The following is a 26,994-nucleotide window of genomic DNA, read 5'->3' as shown; positions in this document are numbered from 1 at the left end:
CATGTGAGGTTCCTCGTTGTCTCTTGGGAGGCCGTGTGGGGGACGCTTGACAAAATACCATGGTTTGGGGGGGACTTCTGGGACCCGAGAGACAAAGTCTTCAAAGCTCTGACCCCTCCAGCCTCGCCCGCCATGTCCTTTCTTCTCCGTGGCCCTGTGAACCGTTGCTTCCCACGGCGCCGAGTCTGCCCTCAGATTTTCTTTTTTGCTCTACAGCACCTCCGGCCTCTGTTCTTCACGCCAGGCATGCCTGAGCCCGGCTGGTCTCCCCCAGAGTCCTGTGGCTAGGGGCCGGTGAGTGCCAGATGGCTGCCGGGCGCCGGTGGCTCATGCCTGCCATCCCAGCTACCCAGGAGGCTGAGATCTGAGGATCGCGGTTCAAAGCCAGCCCAGGCAGGAAAGTCTGTGAGACTCTGATCTCCCAGGAACCACCAGAAAACCAGAAGTGGCGCCGTGGCTCTAGTGGTAGTAGCTTGGAGCCCTGGCTGGACACCGCAAGGGCTGTACACTGGCGCCCTCTCCTGGCATGCCTTGGTGGAGCACCCACAGCTGGCGTCTGGGGCTCAGAACTTCAGCCCAAAACACACACACACTCACACACACTCACACACACACACACAGCTGACTGGCCGGCAGTCTGTGTAGGAGGACTGACAGACATGTAAGGGATAGAGGGTCCAACACACTTGAGAGGAACGTGGCCTCCACCCAGGACTCCGAGGGGGCCCCCCGGGGCGTAGGAGACCTGCAGCTGAGACTCAGCGAGGAAGAGGTTGGCTTTGACAAAGTCAAAAAGACAACGTGGTCAGTGCAAAGGCCCTGGGGCAGAAAAATGCTAGTACATTGGAGGACCGGGAGGGAAGCAGGTTTCTGAGATGTTCCGGGGCCTCCCAGGAGCAAAGTGGCCTCCTCTGCTTTCCTTTGACCCTGGACGTTCCCCTCTGGCTTCCAGTCCCGCTGGTGACTGCCCTGTGATCTCAGTGATAAACCCTACTGGCTGAGTGCTGACCGAGCTCCAGGGGTATCAGGCTCTACACAACCGGGCAGGAAATGGCCCAGGCCCGGGCCGAGCTGCCAGTCACTCGGCGTCCTTCCCCTGCTCCCTGGGGGCAGTGGGGTCCTGACAGGCCGAGTCGGGCACACACTGGGGAACGGAGCAAAGCGGTTCATTCTGAAAAGAATCCCACTCCTTCCGCTCTTCCCCGGCCCCTTGGCAACTGGCTAGGCCCAGGACATTGTCCAGGGCTGCCAGGGACCCTGCCTGCCAACCCCCGGCCTCCCCAGGGGGGGGCCGAGGGGCCGAGGAGTGGGTGGGTGGCGGCCGGCCTGGCTGCACGTAGGTGGTCCTGGGAGAGCGGCCTTGGGAACTGGCGCTCTGGGGGGATGGACGGGCTCCAACGGCCGACTCCCCAAGCCGGCCACTCTCCAGAGGCCTGGCGTTTCCCATAACCACTTCAGGCACAGATCCCAGACAGGGCACGGCTCAGAGGCCTCAAGACTTGGGGGGGGCAGAGGGGGCAGGGGAGGCAGGGGAGGGCAGGGGGGACCCCTGGGGCGTGCAGGAGCTGAGCCGCACCATCCCGGATTCTTCCCTCAAAGGGAGCGCAGACGCAGTTCCTCTCTCCAAACACCTGGGGATGAAGGGGAGCCCCCCCCCATCACTGTCCCCCATTCCTAAGCAAGCTCTCTGTCAGGATCAGCTTCTGGGGTCACAGTGCTGGAAGAAGGATTGGAAGAAGGCCTGGCCGGCTGCCAAGTGGCTCACGCCTGTGATCCTAGCTACTCAGGAGGCTGAGATCTGAGGATCACAGTTCAAAGCCAGCCAGGGCAGGAAAGTCAGTGAGACTCTGATCTCCAATGAACCACCAGAAAACCAGAAGTGGCGCTGTGGCTCAAGGGGTAGAGCACTCGCCTTGAGCTGAAGAGCTGAGGGACAGCGCCCAGGCCCAGAGTTCAAGCCCCACCACCGACCAAAAAGAAAAGTGAAAACTGATTGAAGGAAGGCTACGCCGATGATGAGGGAGGATCTTTGTGTGTGAGTCCCTTGGCGGCAGCCCCTGGACCCGTGGTTTTGATGGAATCTAAGCCCCACCAGCCGGGCCTGCGTCTACATGTGTGCACAGACCCTGGACTGTAAAGACCCTGCTAGAGGGGGCAGGTGTATTGTGTGTGTGTGTGTGTGTGTGTGTGTGTGTGTGTGTGTGTGTGTGCGTGTGTGTGCGTGTGTGTGCGTGTGCGTGTGTGTGTTGATTTCGGCCGTCCTGGTGGGAGGATGGGCCTCCATGTCAGGAAGCCTCCGGTGTTGGGCCTTAGCCCTCCCTCCCCCTGGGGCAGAGCTGTCTCTACTCAAGGAGTGGTGGAGGGAGGTGTGCAGGGATCCCATTCTAGGCTGAGCCCCCCCCGCCCCCATCTTTCCCTGGGAGAGCCAGGCTTGGAGGAGGGAGCTGAAATCTGCCCCCAGACAAAGAAGCCAGTCAATCAGACACAGCCATGTTCCTCTCCTCCTTTTCCAGAAGATGGAAATCCCGGTGTGTGATATACCCGCGTGTCACGTACACTCGATGCATAGCGATCCCCCTTGCGTGCGGTGTGGGGTTTAATCGTGCCGGCCTCCCCTCTACCATGAGGAGCCGGGTGTGAGTTGAGGTTAAGTACAGGAAAATGTTGGCTCAGGAGGAATTAAGTAGGGCTGGCTTGAAGCTGACTTCTGGGGAAATGGAGGCAGTCACTCGTAACCCCAGGGCGTGGAGGGGTGAGCGGGCCTGGACCCTCTACTGTCCGTGGTATTTCTCATGGTTTTCCTGCCCGGGCTGGCTTTGAACTGCCATCCTCAGATCTCAGCCTCCTGAGCAGCTGGGATGACAGGCGTGAGCCGCCGGTGCCTGGCGCTCTTGTCATTACTTCACAGACAAGTAACCCCCTGGTACTGGTGACCGAGTACTTCCTCACCTGCTAGGAAATCTGCTGCTGCTGCTGCTGCTGCTGCCTGGTAGGAAACAAGAGGCACTGGTCATCCCAGCTACTCAGGAGGCTGAGATCTGAGGATCGAGGTTCAAAGCCAGCCTGGGCAGGAAAGGAGGTGAGACTCTGATCTCCAATGAACCACTAGAAAATCAGAAGTGGTGCTGTGGCTCAAGTGGTAGCTGAAGAGCTGAGGGGCAGCGCCCAGGCCCGGAGTTCAGAAACGACCGACAGAAACAAAAAGGCCCCAGCCCGGGTGGAGCCCGGGCGCCCCGCCCCTCCGGGCCCGGGCCGCGCGGCGCCTTTAAGGTCGGCCTGGGGCCGTGATGTCAGCCAGCAGCGCGGGCCGGGACTGGAGGCCAGCAGGACGACGGACTGACAGACTGACTCGGGACAGAGGAACAGACGGGACAGGGCGGCCGTGCCCCGCGGGGGACCCTGGGCCATGGGCCGCTTCCAGCTGGAGGACTTCGCAGCGGGCTGGGTCGGAGGTGAGCGGGGCGCTGGGGACCCCGCGCCAGGACGGGGAGCTGCCGAGGGGGGGGGCTGGAGCCGCAGGTGCCCTGGGGACCCCTCCCTCCCCCCACACCCCTGGCCCGGGTCCTGGCTCTTGGGTTCCTTCCCTGGGTCGCCTCCCCCACCCCCAGCTGTGCTGGGGCTGTGGGTGCTTTATTATTATTATTATTATTATTATTATTATTATTATTATTGATGATGATGATGTTGTTATTGCCAGTCCTGGGGCTTGAACTCAGGGCCTGGGCACTGTCCCTGAGCTCTTCAGCTCAAGGCTGGCCCTCTACCACTTGAGCCACACACAGCACCACTTAAGGCTTTTTCTGTGTCTGTGGTGCTGAGGAATCGAACCCAGGGCCTCCGGCGTGTTAGGTGAGCCGCCTTCCCAGCCCTGGAGCTGTCTTTTAAAGGGTATTCTCTCCCCCTCCCCACACCCTTTTCTTGTCTCTCATTCACACGCACACGCGTGTGCTCATCATTTCCTATCTCTACTGCGTGTTCCTTCCTGACGCACCAGGCCGCGCTGCACAGGCATCCCGGGCTGTCTATCCCTCTGTGTCTTTATAGAGAAGCGTCCGCCTCGGGGATGAACGGGGAGGTTGGTTGGCTTGATTCCTCTGTCACTCGGTTTTCTAGCTTCTGACACGAATGATGTTTCTTCTTTAAACAATCTTTGAACGAGCTGTTTCTTAAATGAATGGGATTTAACATTTTTTTTTAGTTGTAAAGATACTGTACGGAGGGGTTACAGTTACAGGAGTAAGATACTGAGTGCATTTCCTATGAGCATTGTTACCCCCTCCTTTGTTTTTCCCTTCCCCTCCCTTCCCTCCCCAACTCCCCAACTCCTCCCTCCCGGCCCCAAGTTGTAAAGTTCATTTTCAACGTAGTGTCTTGTACATCTCTTTGTTGCAGTGGGTCAACCTGTATCCTTACTTCAGCATTTTGTTATTTCTCTTCCCCTCCCCAGACTAGAACAATGTATATACAAGATGCAGGGCACCAGAATCTAATACAGTGACAACAGGGGTTATACCATGAGGGAAGAACATACAAAGGAACAACAAAAAGATCACATAATACATTGAAAACAACAACGACAAAGAAAAAGCCTTCTGTCCTTATCTTGGAGTTCATTTCACTTAGCATCATCTTACATGGTCATATGTGCATAGCGTTTGACCTTTTCTGCTTGTCTGGTAGGATTATCCTAGACATATACTAATTATTGCAAATAAGTTCTTTGCAGTGGGGGGGGGTCTGGCTTACTTCACATAATATAAATGTTTCCATGTCTTTCCATTTCCTAACAAATGGGGCAGTGACATTCTTTCTGATGGAGACATAGAATTCATATATATATATATATATATATATATATATATATATATATATATATATATGTATGTATGTACTTTTCCTGATCCTGAATGGTATTTTGCATTATCTTTTCCTATCAAAATTTTAGCTTTCTTGAACATAGCACGGAGCAACCCTCAGATTCAACCGAAGGACCTTTTAATTACGTATAACAAAAAGCAGAAGTTCATGCTATTCATCCTTTACATAATAAACTCAATTAAGTTTAAAAAAAGACTCCATGAGCCTTAGAGATCTTAAAGAAACTTGCACATGCGGAAAGAAGTTTCTAAAAGGTTATTCTCAAATACATCCCCCCCCCCCCCCCCAGCGAAAAAGACACTGAGATTAAAACAAAAGAAATAAGAGCAAGAAACAGATCGGAGGTGAGGTCCTCTCCTGGCAGGAGTTCGAGTCTCTCCTGCCCGCTCTCCCCTCGGTGCCTGCTTCCAGGGTGGTGGGTGGTTCTCTTGGCACCCAGCACCCTTGGGCTGGGCCCAGCCCTGCCCTCTTGTCCCACCAGTGGAGGCTGGACACACCCACACCCTCTGTAGACAAGCCTCCAGTCATTTGGAAAGGCAGGTGAAGAGGGAAGCGCTCCAAGCCACCGCCTTCCGCATCAGACCAGATTTGACGGGCTTCAGGGGGCTGGTTTACGAACTGGCCTGTGAGAGGGTGGGGGTGATTGGGTCCACAAAGCTCAAGGTGGCTCTGATTGGACCAAACCCTCTCCATCATCACCGCAGAGCTGACAGAGACGATTTGGTTCTGAGACTGTTCTTTGTGAATGCTAGCGTGCCTTTGTTTTGTCTTCATGAAAGTGATGGAGAATGTATGGACACTTAATAGGTGCCAGGTGCGCCCCCCCCCCCCCACACACACAGTTGGTCGTGGGGCTTGAGCTCTGGGCCTGGACGCTGTCCCTCAGCTCTTCAGCTCAAGGCGAGTGCTCTACCACTTGAGCCACAGCACCACTTCTGGTATTCTACTGGTTCATGGGAGATAAGAGCCTCACAGACGTTCTTGCCCAGGCTGGCTTTGAACTGTGATTCTCAGATCTCAGCCTCCTGAGTAACTAGGATGACAGGCGTGAGCCACCGGCGCCCGGCTGCTCGGTATATTTTTAAAGCTACTTCGTTGAGATTTATTTCACATACCATGAGAATTCTCCCATTTTTTGAATGGATATAGTTCTGTGGATTTTTTCCATATCTTTTATTAAGTGGTTGAAGCATTGCTTATAAATTAGAGGTAGAACATTTTCATCCCCAGAAAGACCCAGACCGAGAGACAGCTGAGCCTCGCCCCTCCCCTGTCTCCCAGAACAAATCACGCATCTACTTTGGGCAAATTTGCATATATTTGTATTCTTTTCTGTGAAAAGGTCCAGTGCATCTATAGCTTTTCTCAGGGAATCTGAAACAAAACAAAGCAAGAAAAAAAACCAAAAACCTTCAGAAGGGACAACAGCCACTTCTGAGCATCTTCTAGAAGTTCAAGCTCTCTGCTAGGACTTCACGTACATCACGTCGTGACCCTAGAGCAGGACCTATTATTCTCACCTGCACCTCTGAAAAGGGCAGTTTAGAGAAGTAACCTGCAGGTAAATTAAAACCTCCGGGAGATTCCCTTCACCTCCTCTCACTCTCTTAATTTTCATTCATTCATTCATTCAAACTGGGGTTTGAACTTACGGCCTCCTGCTCTCCCTTTGCAATTTTCCTTTCTCAAAGCTTGGCACTCGACTATGAGTCACACCTCCACTTTGACTTTTTGCTGGTTAATTGGAGGTAAGAGCCTCTTGGCTTTGTCTGCCCAAGTTGGCTTTGAACTTTGATCCTCAGATCTCAGTCTCCTGAATAACTGGGGAGTGGCTAGTATTACAGGCAGGAGCCATACAGGAAGGCCATTCCCACCCTTTAAAGTTGAAATCTACACGATATAAAATCAACCATTTTAAGGTAAGACAATCCAGAAGCATCTGGTACCTTCACCATGCCCAAACGGCCCCCTCGCTGTAGCTCCAAAGCATTTTCCTGATAACTATGACATTAAAATGGCAGCCAAGGCTAAAGAATCCTAGGGCAGATGAAGCCACTGATGGGTGCCTCATAAATGACTTTGACTTTGTCTGGACTATTTCTTGTAAATGCATAGATCAAAGATAAATCGAAAGGGCTGGGAAGGTGGCTCGGTGGTAGAGCGCTTGCCTTGCATGCATAAGGCCCTGGGTTCAATTCCTCAGCACCACATGAGCAGAAAAAGCCAGAAGTGGTGCTATGGCTCAAGTGGTAGAGCGCTCGCCTTGAGCTGAAGAGCTGAGGGACAGTGCCCAGTGCCCAGGCCCAGAGTTCAAGAGTCTCCTATCTGTGGCTTCCAAATAGCCAGAGTCACAGACACATGCCAACACGCCCAGCATTGACTGTAAATTTCTTCCAGCTTTACTTCCACATCTCTCTTTTAGAAGCCTCCCGCTTCGGTAGCTTTGGTGGAGCTCTTCAGCCACGTCTACGTTGGAGCTACTTGCATCATTGTTGTTTGCTGAGCAAATGCTTTACAATTTTATTGGACTTCAGTTTGTTTATTTTTTAGCCAGACCAAAGAAGATCCTGTACTCATTACACCATCACGAGCTGTTCCCCTTCCTCCCAGCCCGGCTACCTACTAACCTACTTTCTGTCTTTACAGACTACCCAAGTCTGGATTACTCATATAAGTAGAATATACAGAATGTTGCCTTCTATGTCTGGCCTCTTTGTCCTCACACTAATGTGTTTTTGAGGTTCCTCTGTGTGCTAGCATGGCGCAGTAATTCTTTCCTGTTCAATTCTTTCCTGTTCATCACTCAGTGGCTGTGCCATGGTTTATCCTTATACATCAACTGATGGGTACTTGGGTGGTTCCCACCATTTTTTTTGTTATTGTCTTTGTCAGATATGGGGCTTGAACTCTGGGCCTGGGCGCTGTCTCTCAGCTCTTCAGTTCAAGACTAGTGCTCTACCACTTTGAGCCAGAGCGCCACTTCCGGTTTTCAGGTGGTTCATTGGAGATAAGAATCTCACAGGGACTTTCCTGCCCAGGCTGGCTTTGAGCCACGATCCTCAGATCTCAGACTCCTGAGTAGCTAGGATGACAGGCCTGAGCCACTGGTGCCTGGCCTGTTCCCACCGTTTGTGCATGTGTGTGTAGGTACTCATTGGCATAGCTGCTTTTAATTCTTGGGGGTATATCTAGGAGCGGAATTGTTGGCAGTCATTCCTTGTGTACTTTCTTTGAGGAATAGTCAAATTGTTTTCTACAGTGACTGTTACATACAGAGTTCCAGTTTCTCTACATTCTTTGCCAATAGCTGCTATTTTCTTTTTTTTTAAATAGAATATTTCCATCTTAGGTATGAATGTGAATCTCATTATAATTTTGATAAGCATTTCCCTAAATGACAAGTGATTTTGAGCATTTATTCATGTATTTCTGTATTTGTATTCTTCAGAGAAATGTCTATTCAAATCCCATGTCCTTATAAACATTCATATTTGCCCCACAGAGCTCTTAATGTATTCTAGATACTAGACTTTTTTCAAATATATGACTTGTAAATGTTTTACCCATTCTACAGTTTCTCTCTACTTTCTTTCATTCTTTCATCCTTTCTTTTTTCTTTTTCTCTCTTTTTTTTTGTTGGTCGTGGGGCTTGAACTCTGGGCCTGGGCGCTGTCCCTCAGCTCTTCAGCTCAAGGCTAGCACTCTACCACTTGAGCCACAGCACCACTTCCAGTTTTTTCTGCTTATGTGGTGCTGAGGAATCAAACCCTCATGCATGCAAGGCAAGCGCTGTACCACTGAGCCACCTTCCCAGCCCCTTGGATTGTCCTATGACATACGGAAAGCTTTTGATTTGTACAAAGTCCATTTCATCTGTATTTTGTTTTATTTATTGTGCTTTTGGTGTCCTATTTAACAGCTCATCACAAATCTCAGGTTGTGAACCCTTTCTGCTATATAAGCGTCTGATGGTTTTCTTTCCACTATATAAGCGTCTGTTCTATCTTTTCTGTTGAGGTCCTCGATCTGGTTTGGCTTTGTGTTTTGAATCCATTTGGGATATGGTGTAAGGTGGGAGGGCTAACTCCGTTCTCTCTCGTATGGACATACAATTGTCTCAGCACTGCTGCGGCTTCTCCAGATGGAGCCCGGGTCTGACTCCCATTTTCTTCACTTTCCTTGATAGTTGAACCAGTGCCTCATACATTGGAAGCGCCCCCTAGCTAGTGAGTGCTGGACCGAATGAGCAAATACGTGTGCCCCAAACCTATGTCCTATGCCAGGATCCAGATGGTAGGAAGTTAGAACCACCACCACCACAAAAAGCCCGGATGGGAAGTGACCAGGTGTGCTCTGATCTGCAGGTGCAGCCAGTGTCATTGTCGGCCATCCCCTGGATACAGTCAAGGTAGCACCACGCTTCCCCTGGGGCCTGGGGAAGCGCTCAGGGATGGGACCACCCTTGGGACTTGGGCCTGCTGTTTCTGATCCCCCAGCCCATCACCAGCCGGGAGCAGGCTCTCTGCCTCCCAGCCCAGAATGGGTGTGTGTGTGGGGGGGGTACCCGGAATCCTGGTCTGGAATGGCTCTCTTCTTGTTTGTTGGCAGTGATTTTGTTTCTGTGACTGTCTCTTCTGCCTGCAGGTTCTCACAGGTTGGTAGGGGCAGGGTGGGGTCCCCCCAGATTTCCCGAGAAGCCAAGCCATCAGGAAAGGTTTCGCGTGTGAGGCAGCACCCGAACCCCAGATGTGAGGATTAGAAAGGCTGCAGGCTGTGTGTGTGTGGGGGGGGGAGTAGCAGGGTGGAGGCGGGGAGGGAGGGGCGCCGGGAGTGTGTGCGTGGGGGTTAGTTAGTGCTTGGGAAACTCCACGTGCTCGGCTTTGGGGGCGCATCTGGGTCTAGACGGCAGCTGCCCAGCAGAATTTGGGCAAGACGGGTCCGTGGGTCCTCAGAGGGGCTTGAGGGACAGGTTAGAACTCGGGTCCACGGTGGAAGTAGGGGGGCCTCGTAGAACGAGGAGGTGTGGGGTGTGGGGTGTGGGGACTGTGGATAGCAGGGTCCTCCCGGCATTGGGGTGAGCACAGATACAGAGAGGGTGAGGAGGCTCGCCTCAGGTCACGTGGGTTAAACACTGAGGGACGAGCGTCTGCAAAGGGACGCACTTGGACCCCATCCCATCCCACCACCCGTGGGTCCCGTGTGACCCACAGGGCTCAGCTGTTCCCTGGGAGCGTGGCCACCCATCGCCCACCCTCACCTCGCACTGGACCCCTGAGGCCCGCCTCGGGCGGGTGCTCTACACCCCTTGCCATCCTCCGCATTGCTCGACATAGGCCTGCTTGCTGCTGCTGCTTCTTTTTATCTTTGGCCAGTCATGGGTCTTGAACTCTGGGCCTGGGCGCTGTCCCTCAGCTCTTCAGCTCAAGGCGAGCACTCTACCCCTTGAGCCACAGCACCACTTCCGGTTTTCTGATGGTTCATGGGAGATAAGAGTCTCATGGACTTTCCTGCTTGGGCTGGCTTTGAACCTCGATCCTCAGATCTCAGCCTCCTGAGTAGCTAGGGTGACACCCGGCCGTACTGGCTTCTTGATGAACAGATCCGCCTTTTGTCTTCCCTGTTTGAGGTAACTGTGTAAGTAGAGAAGGAGGCTGTTCAGCTGGTGGAGGGCACAGCTGTAGTGCAGAGCCAGATGCAGCCTCGCACTGGCTGCGTGGCCCTTCCCCAGAGTGGCCCCTTCCAGGTCTGCCTGCCTCCCTGTGTCTTCCCATGCTGTTCCCCGCACACGGTGTAGCTTTTCCAATCACCTGAAACCCGGTCCTACATTCTGGGCTCAGCTGCCACCTCATCCAAGAAGGAAGGGCAGGTGCCTGTTTACTCTGGAACATTCGCCTTCCTTCTGGCTGACATTTTCTCTTGAGTCTCCGCCCTCGGAGAAAGGCCTGGCATATCCACATTACAGTCTACCTTCCTGCAATGCAGGGCATAGCTCTTCACCTCCCAAAGCCTCCATTTTCTTTTCTTTTTCTCTTTCTGATGGTTGTGGGGCTTGAACTCTGGGCCTGGGCGCTGTCCCTCAGCTCTTCAGCTCAAGGCTAGTTCTCTACCGCTTGAGCCACAGCGCCACTTCCGGTTTTCTGGTGGTTCATGGGAGATCAGAGTCTCACAGACTTTCCTTGCTGGGGCTGGCTTTGAACTGTGATCCTCAGATCTCGGCCTCCTGAGTAGCTAGGTTGACAGGCGGGAGCCACTGGCGCCAGGCCAGGCCTCCATTTTCTTGCCTATAAAATGGCTCCTCTCTGGTTAAAGTTGGGTCACAGGAGTTGGTCACACTGAAGACAGAGCCGGAGCTAGATAGTCCCACTCCAGTGAAGCGAGGTGCAAGGTAGCATCATCCCAGCTACGTGGCCAGAAGTTGAAAACCAGCTCCTGCAGATCTGATGAGCCCCAGGCTGAAAACCAAAATGCTAACGAAAGGCTTGGGGATGTGGCCCAAGTGATAGAGCACTTACCTATTGTGCACGAGGCCTCGGGTTCAATCCCCCACCACACATGTCCCTCGCCACATTAAGCACACTGAGAACCGTGTCACCCAGGTGTCCCCCAAGGACACTTAGTCGGGAGCGTAACGGCCGCAGGAGACAGGATAGAGACACAGAGGCAAGAGTCAGCCAGGCAACCGCGCATGGACACAGCTAACTGGCCTCGGTGGTCCTCTCGGACAGTGAACTGCGTTGAGTAAGGCTGAGCGGGGATGAGGGGGTGGTGCTGGCCAGGATGGAACCCAGGGCTGCATCCCAGACCCGTCCTTCGGGCATCTTTTGGGGCTTTGGGATGTGACTGATCTCTGAGCGCTCGCTCCCCCCATGCTTCCCTCTCTCCGCAGGCCCGCCTGCAGGCCGGCACTGGCTACGGGAGCACACTCAGTTGCATCCGCACGGTGTACCAGAGGGAAAGCGTAAGTGACCCTTGGTCGGGCAGCCCGAGCCTCCCCGACACAGGGGACCAGCCTTGCTCCCCGTCCATATGTCAGACAGGAGCATGCTCATTCTTGCTCATCAACCTCTTTGACCTAGCATTCACCCTACGTTATATTACCTTAACTTACCTGTCCCCTGTCCCTGGTGCCCCTCCCAACGTTATTGTCAAGGGGGAAAGTGGTGGTGGTGTGTGTGTGTGTGTGTGTGTGTGTGTGTGTGTGTGTGTGTGTGTGTGTGTGTGTGTGTGTGTGTGTGTGTGTGTGTGTGTGTGTGTGTGTGTGTGTGTGTGTGTGTGTGTGTGTGTGTGTGTGTGTGTGTGTGTGCGCTCCCTGGAGAAAGCTTGAAGAGTTTTGGAACCACAGTGTGGAAAATTCCTACCAACCCCCCCCCCCCCAATGTAACCTGTGTGTCTGTCAAGTAGGAATGAGGGCTGGGTTTGTGGGTTTGTGGGTGTCATGCTGCCCTTCGTCCGGGCATGGCATCCCTGTCATTAGCCACACAGGCTGGGCCTCTTCACAGGAGAAACCAAAGAATTCTCCCTTCTGGAGAGAAGATTAGCCAGGGACTTCCCAAGTCATGCTTTAGGGGAATTGGAAATAAAATTTCAAACTCAGGATGGACTGATGACCCAACTTCAAGAAGCAGTCAAGTGCCGGGCGCCAGTGGTTCACACCTGTCATCCAAGCTACTCAGGAGGCTGAGATCTGAGGATCGCAGTTCAAAGCCAGCCTGGGCAGGAAAGTCCATGAGACTCTTATCTCCAATGAACCACCAGAAAACCAGAAGTGGTGCTGTGGCTCAAGTGGTAGAGCGCTGGCCTTGAGCTGAAGAGCTGAGGGACAGCACCCAGGCCCAGAGTTCAAGCCCCATGACCAACAACAAAAAAAAACAAGAAAAAAGAAACAGCCAAGTGCAAGCCTTGTTTGTAACACAGCCTTGTAGGTTTTCCTTGAGTCCCGGAAATCTAGCCCATTACGACCATTGTGTCTGCTGGGCTTGATTCTCACAAGTGCCCTCCTCTAAGTTCCTTGATCATCCAACAGAGAAGTATATCCCGGCTTCCTGGTGGTGTCTTCGCCCTCTTGATTGGTGTCTTGAAAGTCAGAGCGATCGCTGCAAACCCAGTACTTAGTGTTCCGGGGTAATCCTGTGCCACTCCTAGATCTTTTGAAAGGTGGCCATTGATTCTTCCTCTTGGCACACATTCCCCACACTGTCTGCCCGCCAGCGAACCAACCCCACAGCCTCAGTGCTGACTTTGGATGGGATTTCTCAGATGCCACAGAGCTCCTGGCTAGGCCGTGTCCCAAGTTATTGACCGACCTTCGTTATGGAGAAGAGCCTGGAGCAGCGCGTGTGTGCATTTGTGTGTGCGTGAGTGTACACACTCGTCCGAGTGGCCTGTCTGCGGCAGCCAGGTGCAGCACACTTGGCCGGCATTTCTATCTTGTGCACGGTTTTGTACATTATCAGTTGGTACCATCTCTGGCAAGTATGTGTGTGTGTGTGTGTGTGTAGTCCCAACTCCTCCAAGAGCCTGTGGAATGTTCTAGTGTTCCTCAGAGCGTCTGTTGGTAACCATTGAGAACGGGTTCCAGGAAAACCCCCAACTCCAGGGAACAGCACTGCACTCAGCCTCTGACATCCTGTGTGTGATGCCAGCTCCTTCCCGTGCCCTTCCAGGCTCCCTGGCCAGGGATCCCATGCTCAGGAGCCCCATCTGAAGACGAGCTCCTCACAACAGGCTGCATGGATTGAACTATCATCATCTGTCCGTTTGTCTGTCCCTAGCAAACCGCCCACCCCAGGAGTGACCGTCCCCACCATGTCTCGGTTCTATTAGCCCCATAGTGGATGTTTCCACCCTTCCCCCTCTCCTGCAGGCCCTAGAGAGACAGGCCCAGAGCATCCTGGGAAATCTGTTCCTGGCTCGGAGTCTCTCTCTCTCTCTCTGGGTTTTGCCACAGGTGTCCGGCTTCTTCAAGGGCATGTCCTTCCCCCTGGCCAGCATCGCTGTCTACAACTCGATGGTGTTTGGGGTCTTCAGCAACCTGCAGAGGTTCCTCAGCCAGCACCACTGCGGGGAGCCTGAGGCGGGTCCTGAACGCCACCTGTCTGACCTGCTCCTGGCCAGCATGGCGGCCGGCTTGGTCGCTGTTGGGCTGGGCGGGCCCGTGGACCTCATCAAGATCCGGCTACAGATGCAGACACAGCCGTGTCGGGAAGGTAAGAGTTCCGGGGAGGGAAGCCTGGTGCCCCAGGCAGCCTGTGACTCTTCTCTGAGTCACCGCATCTGGGCTGTGATTGTTAATATCCTGTCATTGAGTGAGCAGGTGTGTGTGTGTGATCACGGCACGGCGGACAGTAGCGCTCTTTTCTTTGTAGCCATAACTACCATCTGTTACATTGGCACGTGCCAGGCCCCCGTGAAGGGCTCTGGCTGGTTTCTCTGAATATCGGAGCCCCTTGCTCAAAAAGGGTCTGTGTGCCAGGTGCCAGTGGCTCACGCCTGTCATCCTAGCTCCTCAGGAGGCTGAGATCTGAGGATGGAGGTTCAAAGCCAGCCTGGGCAGGAAAGTCCATGAGACTCTCATCTTGAGCTGTGGCTCAAGTGGTAGAGCGCTCGCCTTGAGCTGAAGAGTGCAGGGACAGCGCCCAGGCCCAGAGTTCAGGCCCCATAACCGACCAAAAAAAGTGGGGGGGTAACCACATTTTACAATGACAGTAGCATGAGACGCTTGGACTGAAGAAGAGAGAAGGGGCAGGCATGTGTCATGCAGAGCAGAGCTTGGTGGCTGTGCAGTAGCACACCTCGCGTGTCTGATGCGTATGAATCCTGAACATGAGCCACTGCTAAGGGTGACGGGTCGGCTCCCTCACCCTGGGGAGACTGAGGCACAGACTCCACAGCCGCTCCTCCTCCAGGAGGAGGTCTGACGGCGCTCACCAACCAAGCCTCTGCTTCTGCTCCAGGGTTGAGTAGACGCTGTAGCTCTGCCACCCGGCATATTTCCTTCCAGGAATCTCTCCAGGAAAGGAGGGCAGGCGTCATTTTCTTCAACTTTCTAGACCAGAAGTAGAAAAGGCAAAGACTCATTGGGACCAGGAAGCAGAGGTGTCCAGGAGGTGTGTCCGCTCCTGGTTTTGTTTAGACTCTACACTGAACACGAATACATCTCACCCTCCGCCTTCCTCTGCTATTGGAAAAGCCAGCTTAGGTATCTCAGGGGCAGTTGGAAATAGTGAGGACTGCGGCCCAGTGGACTGCCTTTCTTCCAAGGGGGTGGCATGACCCGCCTACCCCGCCCCTGTGTACCACATCCCTGGATGCATAGAACCTCAGATAGTCTCTTTCCTTTCCTTTTTCCTTTCCTCTTTTTTTTTTTGGTCAGTCGTGGGCCTGGGCGCTGTCCCTCAGCTCTTTAGCTCCAGGCAAGCGCTCTACCACTTGATCCACAGCGCCACTTCTGGTTTTCTGGTGGTTTATTGGAGATCAGAGTCTCACGGACTTTCCTTCCTGGGCCGGCTTTGAATCATGATCCTCAGATCTCAGCCTCCTGAGTAGCTAGGATGAAAGGCGTGAGTCACAGCACCTGGATTCCTTTGATTTTTCTTAAACACACACAGAGAGAGGAGACAGAGAGAGAGAGAGAGAGAGAGAGAGAGAGAGAGAGAGAGAGAGAATTTGACTGTTCTGAAAATTCTGAGATGTTCAGTTGGAAATGGTTAGATAATTCCAGTAAAACCAAACCCTGTGTGACCCCAACTTCTGACAACTGCACAGATGGGGCCAGGGCTGAGGGGGGCTGCAGGGGTAGGGTCTGCACTCTGGGTCAGGCCTCTCTCCAGGTGACTTTGCTGACAAGAGCGTCTCCAGGCAGCCGTGGGATCACGCTTGCCTTGTGGTGTTACCCCCGAGTTGCCAGTCCACTTTCGGGGGGATGGACGTGTGGTGGGAGAGGCTACTCCCCACACTGCAGCTGGCTGCCCAGTGGCTTTTGGCTTCCCTGCTCTGGGGCACGTGAAAGGTGGACCAGAGGCCACTCACTCTGAGGTGAAGGCCTGGGTCATCTAGTTCAATGAGTGGCAAACAGCGACCCAGAAACTCCCAAGTGAACGTTGATGGTGAGCCAGGGTTGAAAATTTACAGACTGGGGAACATGTGCAGTCTGGAAGGGGCCACCTCTGCTGGTGACACATTAACGGGCTCCCTGGCCAACCCTGCAGAGACGCTAAGAGATTGTGCCGGGCTCCATAGACAGTGTTATATTCTTTTGTACTCAATTACTTTCCACGTAATTAAAGCAACATATAAACTTATTTAAAATAGGTGGGTCCTTCTTCTTCTCCTTCTCCTTCTCCTTCTCCTTCTCCTTCTCCTTCTCCTTCTCCTCCTTCTCCTTCTCCTTCTCCTCCTCCTCCTCCTCCTCCTCTTCCTCTTTCTTCTTCTTCGACGGTCCTAGGCCTTGAACTCAGGGCCTAGGCTCCATCCCTAGGCCTCTTCGTGCTCAAGGCTAGAGCTCTACCACTTGAGCCATGGTACCTCTTCTGGCTTTTCTCCTTATGTGGTACTGAGGAATCGAACCCAAGGCTTCTTGCATGCTAGGCAAGCACTCTACCACTAAGTCACTTTCCCAGCCCATTCTAAAATAGATGTGTAATTTTCTTTCTCTGTGTCTGTCTGTCTCTGTCTCTGTCTCTCCCTCTTACACACACACACACACACACACACACACACACACACACACACACACACACACACACACACACACACACACACACACACACACACACACACACACACACACACACACACACACACACACACACACACACACACTGAATCAGTAGGGTAAGAATTTATTTTCTGGCTTAGATGGACTGCCTCTAATTCTACCTGCACCTAAGCTAAGAAACTGTGGGTGGTTGGCTGAAGATCACCAAGCATCAGTTTGTCTGAAAGACAGATATAACAATAGTAATCACATTCCAATGGAGAAGGAATGGGATGACATTTCACACATGAGGATCTCAGCATGAGTCTAGCATGTTAAAAAACAAAACAAAACAAAACACGAGAGCAGGGCACCAGTGGCTTACATCTATAATCCTAGCTACTCAGGAGGCTGAGTTCTGAGGATCATGGTACAAAACTAGTTTGGGCAGCAAAGTCCATGAGACTCTTATATCCACTAAACTTCCAAAAAAAAAAAAAAGCTGGAGGTAGAGCTGTGGTTCAAGTGGTAGAGCACTAGCCTTGAGCAAAAGAAGCTCAAGGATAGTACCCAGGCCTTGAGTTCCAGCCCCAGGACCAACACACACACACACACACACACACACACACACACACTTAGGCTGTTTACAGTTTGTTCTGTCCCCAAAACAGAATGTGACCAGCGACTTTGTTCATGAAGAGCTGCCTTCATTTCGTTTGCTCCCTGAACATGTGGGTGATTAGATTCTCGAGGGGGTCAAAGGGTAGAGCCATTTTTCACATTCTTGGTGCACATTGTGAGATTGTTCTTCAGAAAGGCTGACAGCCTTACCCTAGTCGTTGCTCAAGTTTTCGGGGGAATTTCCACTTGGTGCTGAGGACTTTTTACACACTAACAGAAGTGATCGGGGGCGGTCCAAGCTCTCCCCACGCGCTCGGGAGGTATTCTGGATGGCCAGGAGGGAGGGGAGGGTGAGGGGAGGGGATTTACTGAGGAAAGCTAGCAGGGTGGGCCCAGGTTCAGTGGGCGGTGCCCTCACAGTGCACCTTCCCGTTCAACATCATTACTATCCTTTGCATGACCACGAGCCTAACAGAGCCTCTGCCTACACCGGAAGTTGGAGCTGGGTCCTGGTGGCCAGCTACCCCCTGCTACCCAGCCAGAGAGTCCTTCCTATCCCAGAGGCCGATGGCCAGCTCTTAGGTCTGTGTTTTCATTTAAAGCCCCCACCCAGCTTGGGGGAGGAGAGGGGGACTTAACCATTTACTGTGAGCTGCTCATCTCGGTCCTTTGACCAGGCTCAGCTGCGCAGTTCTGTGAGAACTCACGCCTGGAATTCTCTTCCTTCACATAAATGCTCCCCGAGACCCCTCTGAAGTCTGGTGGAGTGGTAAAGCAGAAGTCCTGGGTGCACAGCTGTCTGTCTGCCAGCCCACACTGTGTACGTAGAAGGGTACAGATACATAGGGGAAGTAAGAAGGGGTTGAAAGGCCCCAACTCTGGCTGTGTGCATGAAGAAGGGGCTGTTGATAAGTCTTTGAGTGCGGGGTGGAGTCATGGGGAGAGAGGGTGTTTCAAACTAGGGAGAGCCAGGGAAAGGCAGGCATGCGGTGGGGGATGCAGCTGATTTATTTTACAGCGCATGGTGTGAGTGGATGTGGAGTTGTAGAGCGCACGTGTGCATCAGGATTCTCTCCACCAGACAGGGAAGAGGTTTGAACACCAGGAAGACTCAGGCAGAAAGACAGGTGCCCTCTCGCCCATCATCCTAGCTACTCTGGAGGCTGAGATCAGAGGATCGTGGTTCAAAGCCAGCCCTGGGCAGGAAAGTCTTTGAGACTCTGTTCTCCAGTGAACCACCAGAAAACTGGACGTGGCGCTGGGGCTCAAGTGGTAGAGCACTCACCTTAAGCTGAAGAGCTCAGGAACGGCGCCCAGGCCCAGAGTTCAAACCCCATGACGGACCAAAAAGACTCAGGCAGAGGTGTGTGGTAGGAAGGTGGACCCGGCCACAGGAGGTTGATATGGAGGTTACCCCAGCCCTGGGCGCCAGGCCGGGGAACAGAGGAGCGGTAGACAAACACCATCAGTGACACAGAACCAATAGCCCTGTATGAGGAGCGTGTCAGAAATGGCCCCGGGATTCCGGTGGCGGCAGAATGCCTTCCTGAGGTGACCGTGCTGTCACCACCGCTGTTTTGGAGCCTGATTGGCTCCAGCGAGGGCATGGCCGAGTTGGCCCAGATGCTGTGACGCAAGGTGCCTGCTAGACGGACAGGGTCAAGCTAAGGGGATGGGCGGAGGGCGCGCCGGGCCGGGGATGACGATCAAAGCCACGGCGTTAGGGGCCCATGCCAGGCAGGCGTAGGGACGAGGGAGGCTGAGGGCGAGAAGAACCAGGAAAGGGATCTGGGGAGGAGCTGAGCGTCAAGTGGGGTGAGCCGCCGTAACAGGCCGGCCGAGGCCATGGCGCACGCGCCAGGAGGCTGTCAGCGCTGCCGCTCGCTAACAGGCGCTGTCAGTGGCTGGGTTTTACACACGTGAGGCTTGCTCATACTCCTCCAGCCTCTCAAACCCCAGAGGCAGAGCCCCCGGGGCCGTGGTATTACAGGTCCTGGGGAAGGGAGAACTCATTCTAAAGAGACATGGATGGGAGAAGGAACAGAAGAAGGAAGTTATTTTCTAAGTTGGGAGGAAAAGAACGAGAAAAGACAGAATTTTGTTGTTGTTGTTGTCATTGGTCGTGGGTCTTGACCTCGGGGCCTGGGCGCTGTCCCTCAGCTCTTCAGCCCAAGGCACGCGCTCTACCCCTTGAGCCACAGCGCCACTTCCGGTTTTCTGGTGGTTCATTAGAGATAAGAGTCCCATGGACTTTCCTGCCCAGGCTGGCTTTGAACCATGATCATCAGATCTCAGCCACCTGAGTAGCTAGGATGACAGGCGTGAGCCACCACTGATGCCTGGCTTAAGACTGGAATTTTTGAGGGCAAGAGGAAGAGTATTGGGAGAGATGATATCAGAAGGCCTCACTCCGACATGTGTAAGATAATCTAGGTGGAGAAAGAGGACAGACGTTGCCCTATACTGGATATACCAAGACAATACGACAGGCTGTGCTGAGAGGTAAGCAGGGAGGCCATCAAACCTGTTCTAGAATATGAAGCCCTTTGGTAGAGTGCTTGCCTAGCATGCATGAAGCCCCGGGTTTGACTCCTCAGTACCAATAAACAGAAAAAGCCAGAAGTGGCGCTGTGGCTCAAGGGGTAGAGTGCAGGCCTTGAGCAAAACAAGCTCAGGGACAGCGCCCAGGCCCCGAGTTGAAGCGTCTAGACTGGCAAAAACAAACAAACAAAACACAAGATGTGTCACTCTCAAGAAGAAAATCCTCTTTTGTAGGCAGTGTGAGCTTGGGGAGCAGCAGCAAGTTTGGAAGACTCCCCTAGTACAGGGCAGGTATGATAGTAGACCTTTGAGAAGTCACACACGGTCCCATCCAGCTCCTAAGGAAAGACTTCGTGGAAAGTCAGAAAGCCTTGGGGACATGACAAGGGACACAAAATCCTGGAGCCAGCCCAGGACTATCCAGTCTGGGCCTTGGAGGGCACTGGATTGGGGCACTAGCAGCCCAGGAGCGGGAATGAAGCTTGTGGAGAGGCTTGGGTAAAGAGCTAGGCAATTCAAAAGAAGTCCTGGAGTTCTAGACAGTTCCGGACTAGATCTCCTTTTTCAAACTGTAGTCCCACATAGCTACCAGAGGCTGATGAAGGTACGTGCAACGTAATCAACCCTTGGAAGGCGATACGTTGTTGGTTGTTGGAGTCAACTGACCAGAGCAAGCATTGTCCTCGATTTTGAACTTGCTGTCAGTCTTGGTTATTCTTGGCTCTCGATGATGAGCACCAGCGATCATGGCTACAGGCCAGGACATCTGAGGTTGGCACGTCCAGTACTTTCAGAGTCATATCAGGACAGGTTCATAAACATAGGAATGACAGCTATTTCCTCTAAGGAAAGTGGATTTCTGCAGCACGCATTTGAATCGAGTGCACTTGTCGCCATTCTCCTTCAACACAGAAGCTGAAGGAGGCCACCAGTGCTCCTCCTGAAGAGGGGACGCGAACCCTCCACCCCTTTTGACAATGTGGAGGAGACAAAGGCAGCGAGGTCGAGTCCTTTGCACAGGGTTGTACAGCCCATAGCTGCTGAACTGGGATGCAAATGACCCCTGTGCAGGGCTTCTCCCACTAAAGCAGGAGCCTGTGTTGGCTCTCCGGGCCCTGGGGCAATTGCTAGACTCTTTAGAAAGTAGAACTCGGGGCTGGGAAGGTGGCTCAGTGGTAGAGCGCTTGCCTCCCATGAATGAGGCCCTGGGTTCGATTCCTCAGCTCCACATAAGCAGAAAAAGCCGGAAGTGGCACTGTGGCTCAAGTGGTAGAGCGCTCGCCTTGAGCTGCAGAGCGGAGGGACAGTGCCCAGGCCCAGAGTTCAGGAAGTAGGCCCCAGGTTCCCATTGGTGAGATCCTGGGAACATGCCCGAAGGGTTTGGCGGTCTGCTAAGTGATGACCATACTGGGTGCTACTAAACATCTCGGATGGGTGTGGTAGGTGGGATGAATGATTTGGGAAGATCATTGGAGTGTCGTTAGCCCAAGGGTCCAACAGCACAGGTGTCAGATGCTTGCTGAGCGGAGCCCATGAACTTGGGAGGCCACGATGCTGAACAATGTGCTCTGCTTTTAATGGCAGAGTGCTCACGATAAGAAATGAGTAAAGCTTGGCTTATCTCCATTATAGAAAAAAAAAGGAGAGAGCATCCTCGAGAAATTAAATAGACTTCACCAGAGAAGCATGTCTATGAGTTTCCAAGAGCTCTTTGCCAGTAACCCCCCAAATCAGCCTCGGAGAGTTACCAAAATGTAGTTTTCACCAACTACAACCTATGCCGTGGTAAGTGTTACTGAGAACTCTGTTTTGTCTCAAGTGGAAGAAGTGATTTTCTTTGGAAGGGTGTGGTGACGTAGGGTCAATGCAATTGTCACGTATCAGCCTCGTACTTAAGAGCTCAACCTTTTAGTGAGCGTCCCTTATACCTCCTTTTAGAAATAAACTAATATAAATGAAGATAGAAAGCCAGAGGAGACCAAGCCCAGAGGCTCAGGACAGTGACTGGTCTCTACTGAAAAGACAGGAAGGGAAAGAAATCCAGTTAAGCCCTCCTTGCCTCTGGGTATGACAAGGAAACTTCAGACTGACTGTGAATGAGGACTTTTCTCTTAACAAGAAAGGGGCGGGGCTGGAGGCGGGGCTCAGTTGGTAGATCGTTCGCTGGCCAATGAATGAAATCCAAAAAGGAAAAGGAAAGAAGTGGGATGCACTCTCAATACAATGCTGGTGTCAAAGAAAGCCCCGAAAGGCTGTGGGAATGTTCCCGATAAAGAGCTGGATGTTTCCGTTGGGAGACTTTGTCCCAGAGGGAGAAAATGCTACAGAGTTTACAGTGAGGTCAGATGAACAGTTTACAGATAGCAGATTAGATTAAAGGAGTATTACCAATGTAGATGTATAAAACTGATTACTGTCCTTATCAGACTGCATGCTTACTCAGGAAATAGGTTCAGCAGTATTTAGGGGTAGAGAGAGTCCTGATGTTTGTGCAGAAGAGTTTTCTTATTGAAGGGGGGGAAAAAGTAAGACTTGGACCTTTTGACAATGCAGGTTAGTTGACCTGTGACTTGCCAATAGAGTAGCCTGTAATCAGTAGCCCCTAAAAGCCACCACTACCCTAGTTGGGAGCTGGGAGAGAGCTAGAAGGAGCATCACAGTTTCTGGGGTTTGGACATGTGTTTCCTGCCCCCCCATGCATTAAGCAAAGACTTGATCTCCAAAGTGAGGCAGTCTGAAGGTGATGGAGGCTTTGGGAGGCGGAGCCTAATGGGAGGCGGAGCCTAATGGGAGGAAGTGAGGTCTTTGGGGATAGTAAGACCCCACCCCTCCCTTCCCCATTCCCTTTTGCTTCGTGGATGATGAGGTGAGCTGGTTTGCCCTTCCTTGCTCCCTCACCACGAGATACTTGCTCATGACAAACCCAGCTTGGAAAGGGGCCTCCCAAACGGAGAACCAACATGAATCCTTTCCCTCCATCAGGTCTTTTCCCTTACGCCTTTCCTTACTGTCACGGAAAGCTGCGTTAGCGCTTCAGTATGACTTGGGATCCATGGAGAGCTGTGTCAGCATCTTCACGACGGTGGCCGCCACGCCAATTACATTAATCGGCACTTAGCGAATTCTCAAGCAATGAAGAGGCGATTGCTTAGGTCCCGAATGTAGGAGAATGGGAATTTCCTTACTGCTTACCCTGGAAAGAAAAGGAAGAACCCCAGCTTCCTTCCCCTCCCACCCCCTCTCCCCAGCAAGCTGATCTGGCCGTTGGGCAAGCGTTCTTTCAACATCTCCACCTCTAAACAAGAGGTGGTTTGTCTGTACATTGCCTTTCAATCAGTAACTCCTGACAGCCACCTCCTACCCACCCAGAGTTGATTCATGAAAACCTTGACTCTTGCTCAGGCCGGCTTGAGCTAGAGAGGAAAAACAGCCAGCCGGAGTTCACACAGAGCAACAAGGACATGTTTCCCATCTGAGGGCCACATCACCATGTGTTTGGGGGAGGAAACGTATCTCAGGGGCTTTCCATGGCTGATCTCGCCCTAAGGAGCCTTGTGCCCCCTGCCCTGCCCCACCCCGAAGGAGGGAATGCCAGAGGCTCAGACTGATGTCCTCACCCCGGAGGTCTGGGATCTCACCCTGCTCCCCAACACCCTGGGAAGAGGGGAGGAGTTTGTTCAAGCTTTCCTCTCAGGCAGATAGAAACCTTCCCTTGACCTCAGTCCACACCAGGTCAGCACTAGTGGCTCACGCCCGTCACCCCAGCTAGTCAGGAGGCTGAGATCTGAGGATCGTGGTTCAAAGCCAGGCAGGAAAGTCCGTGACAAGTCTTTTTTTTTTTTTTGTCGGTCGTGGGGCTTGAACTCTGGGCCTGGGCGCTGTCCCTCAGCTCTTCAGCTCAAGGCGAGCGCTCTACCACTTGAGCTACAGCGCAACTTCCGGTTTTCTGGTGGTTTATTAGAGATAGGAGTCTCACAGTCTCTCCTGCCCGGGCTGGCTTTGAACCGCGATCCTCAGATCTCAGCCTCCTGAGTAGCTAGGATGACAGGTGTGAGCCACCAGCCCCCGGCCCGTGACAAATCTTATTTCCAGTGAATCGCCAGAAAAGCCAGAAGTGGAGTTGTGGCTCAAATGGTAGAGTGCTAGGAGTCCTAGCCTTGAGCAAAAAAAAAGCTGAAGGACAGGACCCAGGCCTTGAGTTTAGGCCCCAGTACCAGGATGCATGCACATGCGTGTGCATACATACACAGTGTATATATATGTATATATGTATATATATGTATATATATACATATATATATATATATACACATACACACAGTATATTAGGCTTTTTAGCCTTGGCTTCAAGAAAGAGCGTGCTGTAATTGTCACAGTGAATCCTAGGCATTCTGTTTAGAAACATGTAATGATGCTTGACCAGAAAGCAGTTGGAATCCCAAGCCACTAATCCTTATCACCTAGCTGGAGAGTCTCCAGTTTGGGTGCCTGTGTGTGCTTGCTTGCTTGCTTGCTTGCTTGCTTGCTTGCTTGCTTGCTTCCTTCCTTCCTTCCTTCCTTTCTGTCTTTCTTTTTGTTGGTCATGGGGCTTGAACTCTGGGCCTGGGTGCTGTCCCTCAGCTCTTCAGCTCAAGGTGAGCGCTCTACCACTTGAGCCACAGCGCCACTTCCAGTTTTCTGGTGGTTCATGGGCGATCAGAGTCTCACAGACTTTCCTGCCCGGGCTAGTTTTGAACCTCGATCCTCAGATCTCAGCCTCCTGAGTAGCTAGGATGTCAGGCGTGGGCCACGGGCGCCTGGCTGGCAGCGTTTCTCGTCGGGAACCCTGGTGGGAGTTGCCGAGATGATAAGAAAGGTTTGGTGACGACAGATAGGCCATGTGATGGCGAACTGCCAAGAGCGGGAGACGGGCCCTGGTGCCGGTGACTTACCTTCCTGGGTCACCCGTCATCTCCTCCCCCTCCCCCTGTCTTTGCAGCCAACCTCGGTTTGAAGCCCAGGACGGTGGCGTTTGGGGCGCCGCCAGTGTACCAGGGGCCCGTGCACTGTCTGTCCACCATCGTGCGGACCGAGGGCCTGGCGGGGCTGTACCGGGGAGCCAGTGCCATGCTGCTGAGGGACATTCCAGGCTACTGCCTCTACTTTATTCCCTACGTGTTCCTAAGCGAGTGGATCACACCCGAGGCCCACGCAGGCCCCAGCCCCTGTGCCGTGTGGCTGGCAGGCGGGGTGGCAGGTAAGGGAGCCCCTATTCCCGGGCCTGCCAAGGTGGGCAGGGTAGGGAGGTGGAGAGGCAGGATTGGTCCAGCAACACCCAGCAGTGCTTGCTCAGGTAAACCCAGGAAGAGCAGGAAGTGGGTGGTGACCCCTGGTACTCCCCTCCTGGGTGATTGGCAGTCCTTCTGTGAGTTCCTTTTTTTGGTGGGCCACGGGCCTTGAACTCTGGGCCCGGGCACTGTCCCTGAGCATTTCAGCTCAAGGCGAGCGCTCTACCACTTGGGCCACAGTGCCACCTCTGGTTTCCTGAGTGGTTTATTGGAGATCATGAGCCGTGATCCTCAGATCTCAGCCTCCTGAGTAGCTAGGATGACAGGCGTGAGCCACGGGCTCCCGGCCTCATTGGACCCTCTGTCTACACCCTGTGTCATGGCTTGCGGGTAAGAAGGATTGTCAGGAGGCCTGTGAGGTAGGAATCCATGTCAGAGATGCTGAGCCACCAACCCAAGATCACACAGCTTGGACAGGCAGGCTAGCCAGGACTCTGCCATCCAAAAGCCCCAAGTTCAAATCTACACTTGACTCATTTTGTGGCCAGGGGCTCGCCTCCTTCATCAGAATCCTGCACTGCACCCCCACTTTATTTGGGGGCTGAGGGGGAAGTGACAACATCTTCTGAGTGGCTTGCCCGTCCCTCTCTGGCCTCTCAGCTACGCCGCTGACCTCATTTGCGGTTCCTTTATCTCCTCCACGCTGTCCTCTTTGTTGCAGCTGGAACCACACTCTGGTCTTGGTCACCACAGGACCTAGCTGTACTTTAATCTCAGCAAACACACATCAAAGCTCTCCTCTCAGTGCCCCCACAATAGCTTTCCACCTGCAGGTTCTCTGGGAGCCCGCCCTGCAGAGGTGGTGGTGGGCATGCTGATTGGCTGGAAAGACAGCAAGTACCCACCTATCATCTGCTGAGAGCAGCCCTTGTGGCGGCCTGATTGACAGGGGCAGCCCCGAGGGAAGCGGCCCGCTGTCCTAGCAGAAGCAGGAGGGGAGTGGACATCAGAGAAGCTTCCAGAAGCCCTGGGAGGCAGAAGGCCTAGGGAGGAGCTAGGGTCCACTTTGAGAACCACTGAACAACAGATATAAAACCTGGCAAACCAGCTGTCCTGGACTTTGATATCTGTTTTCTCTTCCCATCCAAGGTTATTGTGTTTATACAGTAACCTGGCATGGTTTGCCTGGCGTCCTTCCCAAGTGGCAGAAATGCCCAAGCCAGGGCCCCTGGTTTCATTACCCAGCAAGCGTGACCAGTGGCATGTGGCTCCTGGGTTTTATGCCACAGCCCTGGACAGAAACTGTTCCTGATTTTCTTCTTACTTCTTTTTTTTCTCCACATTTTGTTGTTATCACCAGTTATATGTTTGCCTTCCTTCTCCAAATAGTGCCCACTGCCCAACAGAAACCTGACATTTCTCTTTCTTGAGTGTCTGCTAGTTTGTTCAAAGGGGTTTCAGCGTGGATTTCGTTGTGTTTTCTTTTTCTGTACTGGGGGTTGAATTCAGAGCCTCGAATTCGCTATCTAAACACTCTACCACGTGAACCACGCCTGCAGTTCTTCTTGCTTTCCGTTTCTTTTTCAGATAGGGCTTCTCGCTGTTTGCCAAGGCTAGCTTTGGACTGTGATCCTCTCTTTTCTGCTTTCCAATATCCCTGATCTTTTTTTATCCCCCCTAACCTCCAAGCTTAGCACTACTTGGAACGTCGCCTCTGTGCAAATGTTTGTACAGCTTCTCCGAGTCCAAAGTAAATCCTGCCTCCCGGGAGCTGCCAGCCACCAATCACAGACCCCAGGTTCTGTGTGCCCTCGGGAGGTGCTATGAAGTTCTGTGGAACATGTGGCCTGCCAACCAATAAAAGCTGCTAAGGGGTTGGAGACATAGCTCAGTTGGTGGAGCGCTAGCCAATGAGTGAAGGTATCAGGTACTGCGTTTGAGTCCTGGTCTCAGACAAAGAAAAGGATAAAAAGTGCTAATAACACTGACGTG

At 52.9% G+C, this 26,994-nt stretch overlaps 1 protein-coding gene across 3 annotated transcripts in view; it reads left to right on the top strand.

Annotated features, from left to right (window-relative positions):
* Nucleotides 1-3,284: 3,284 nt before the first annotated feature.
* LOC138809378 (solute carrier family 25 member 48) overlaps nt 3,285-26,994 on the top strand; it is a 34,385-nt gene continuing 10,675 nt past the window's right edge. Inside the window, exons 1-6 of one of the 3 annotated variants that reach the window (XM_069995889.1) lie at nt 3,285-3,452; nt 9,243-9,286; nt 9,487-9,532; nt 11,765-11,836; nt 13,826-14,084; nt 24,714-24,971. In XM_069995889.1, the coding sequence (XP_069851990.1) occupies nt 3,288-3,452; nt 9,243-9,286; nt 9,487-9,532; nt 11,765-11,836; nt 13,826-14,084; nt 24,714-24,971 (844 nt within the window). In that variant the 5' untranslated portion in view covers nt 3,285-3,287. The remainder of the gene's footprint in view (nt 3,453-9,242; nt 9,287-9,486; nt 9,533-11,764; nt 11,837-13,825; nt 14,085-24,713; nt 24,972-26,994) is intronic. The other 2 variants (XM_069995891.1, XM_069995890.1) reach the window with 2 other exon arrangements.

This window comes from Dipodomys merriami, unplaced genomic scaffold (genome assembly GCF_024711535.1).
Source record: "Dipodomys merriami isolate MVZ:Mamm:240054 unplaced genomic scaffold, mDipMer1.0.p SCAF_496, whole genome shotgun sequence".
NCBI classification, from domain to species: Eukaryota; Metazoa; Chordata; class Mammalia; order Rodentia; family Heteromyidae; genus Dipodomys; species Dipodomys merriami.
The sequence above is the reverse complement of the archived record's forward strand: the minus strand, read 5'-3'. Positions and strand labels throughout refer to the sequence as shown.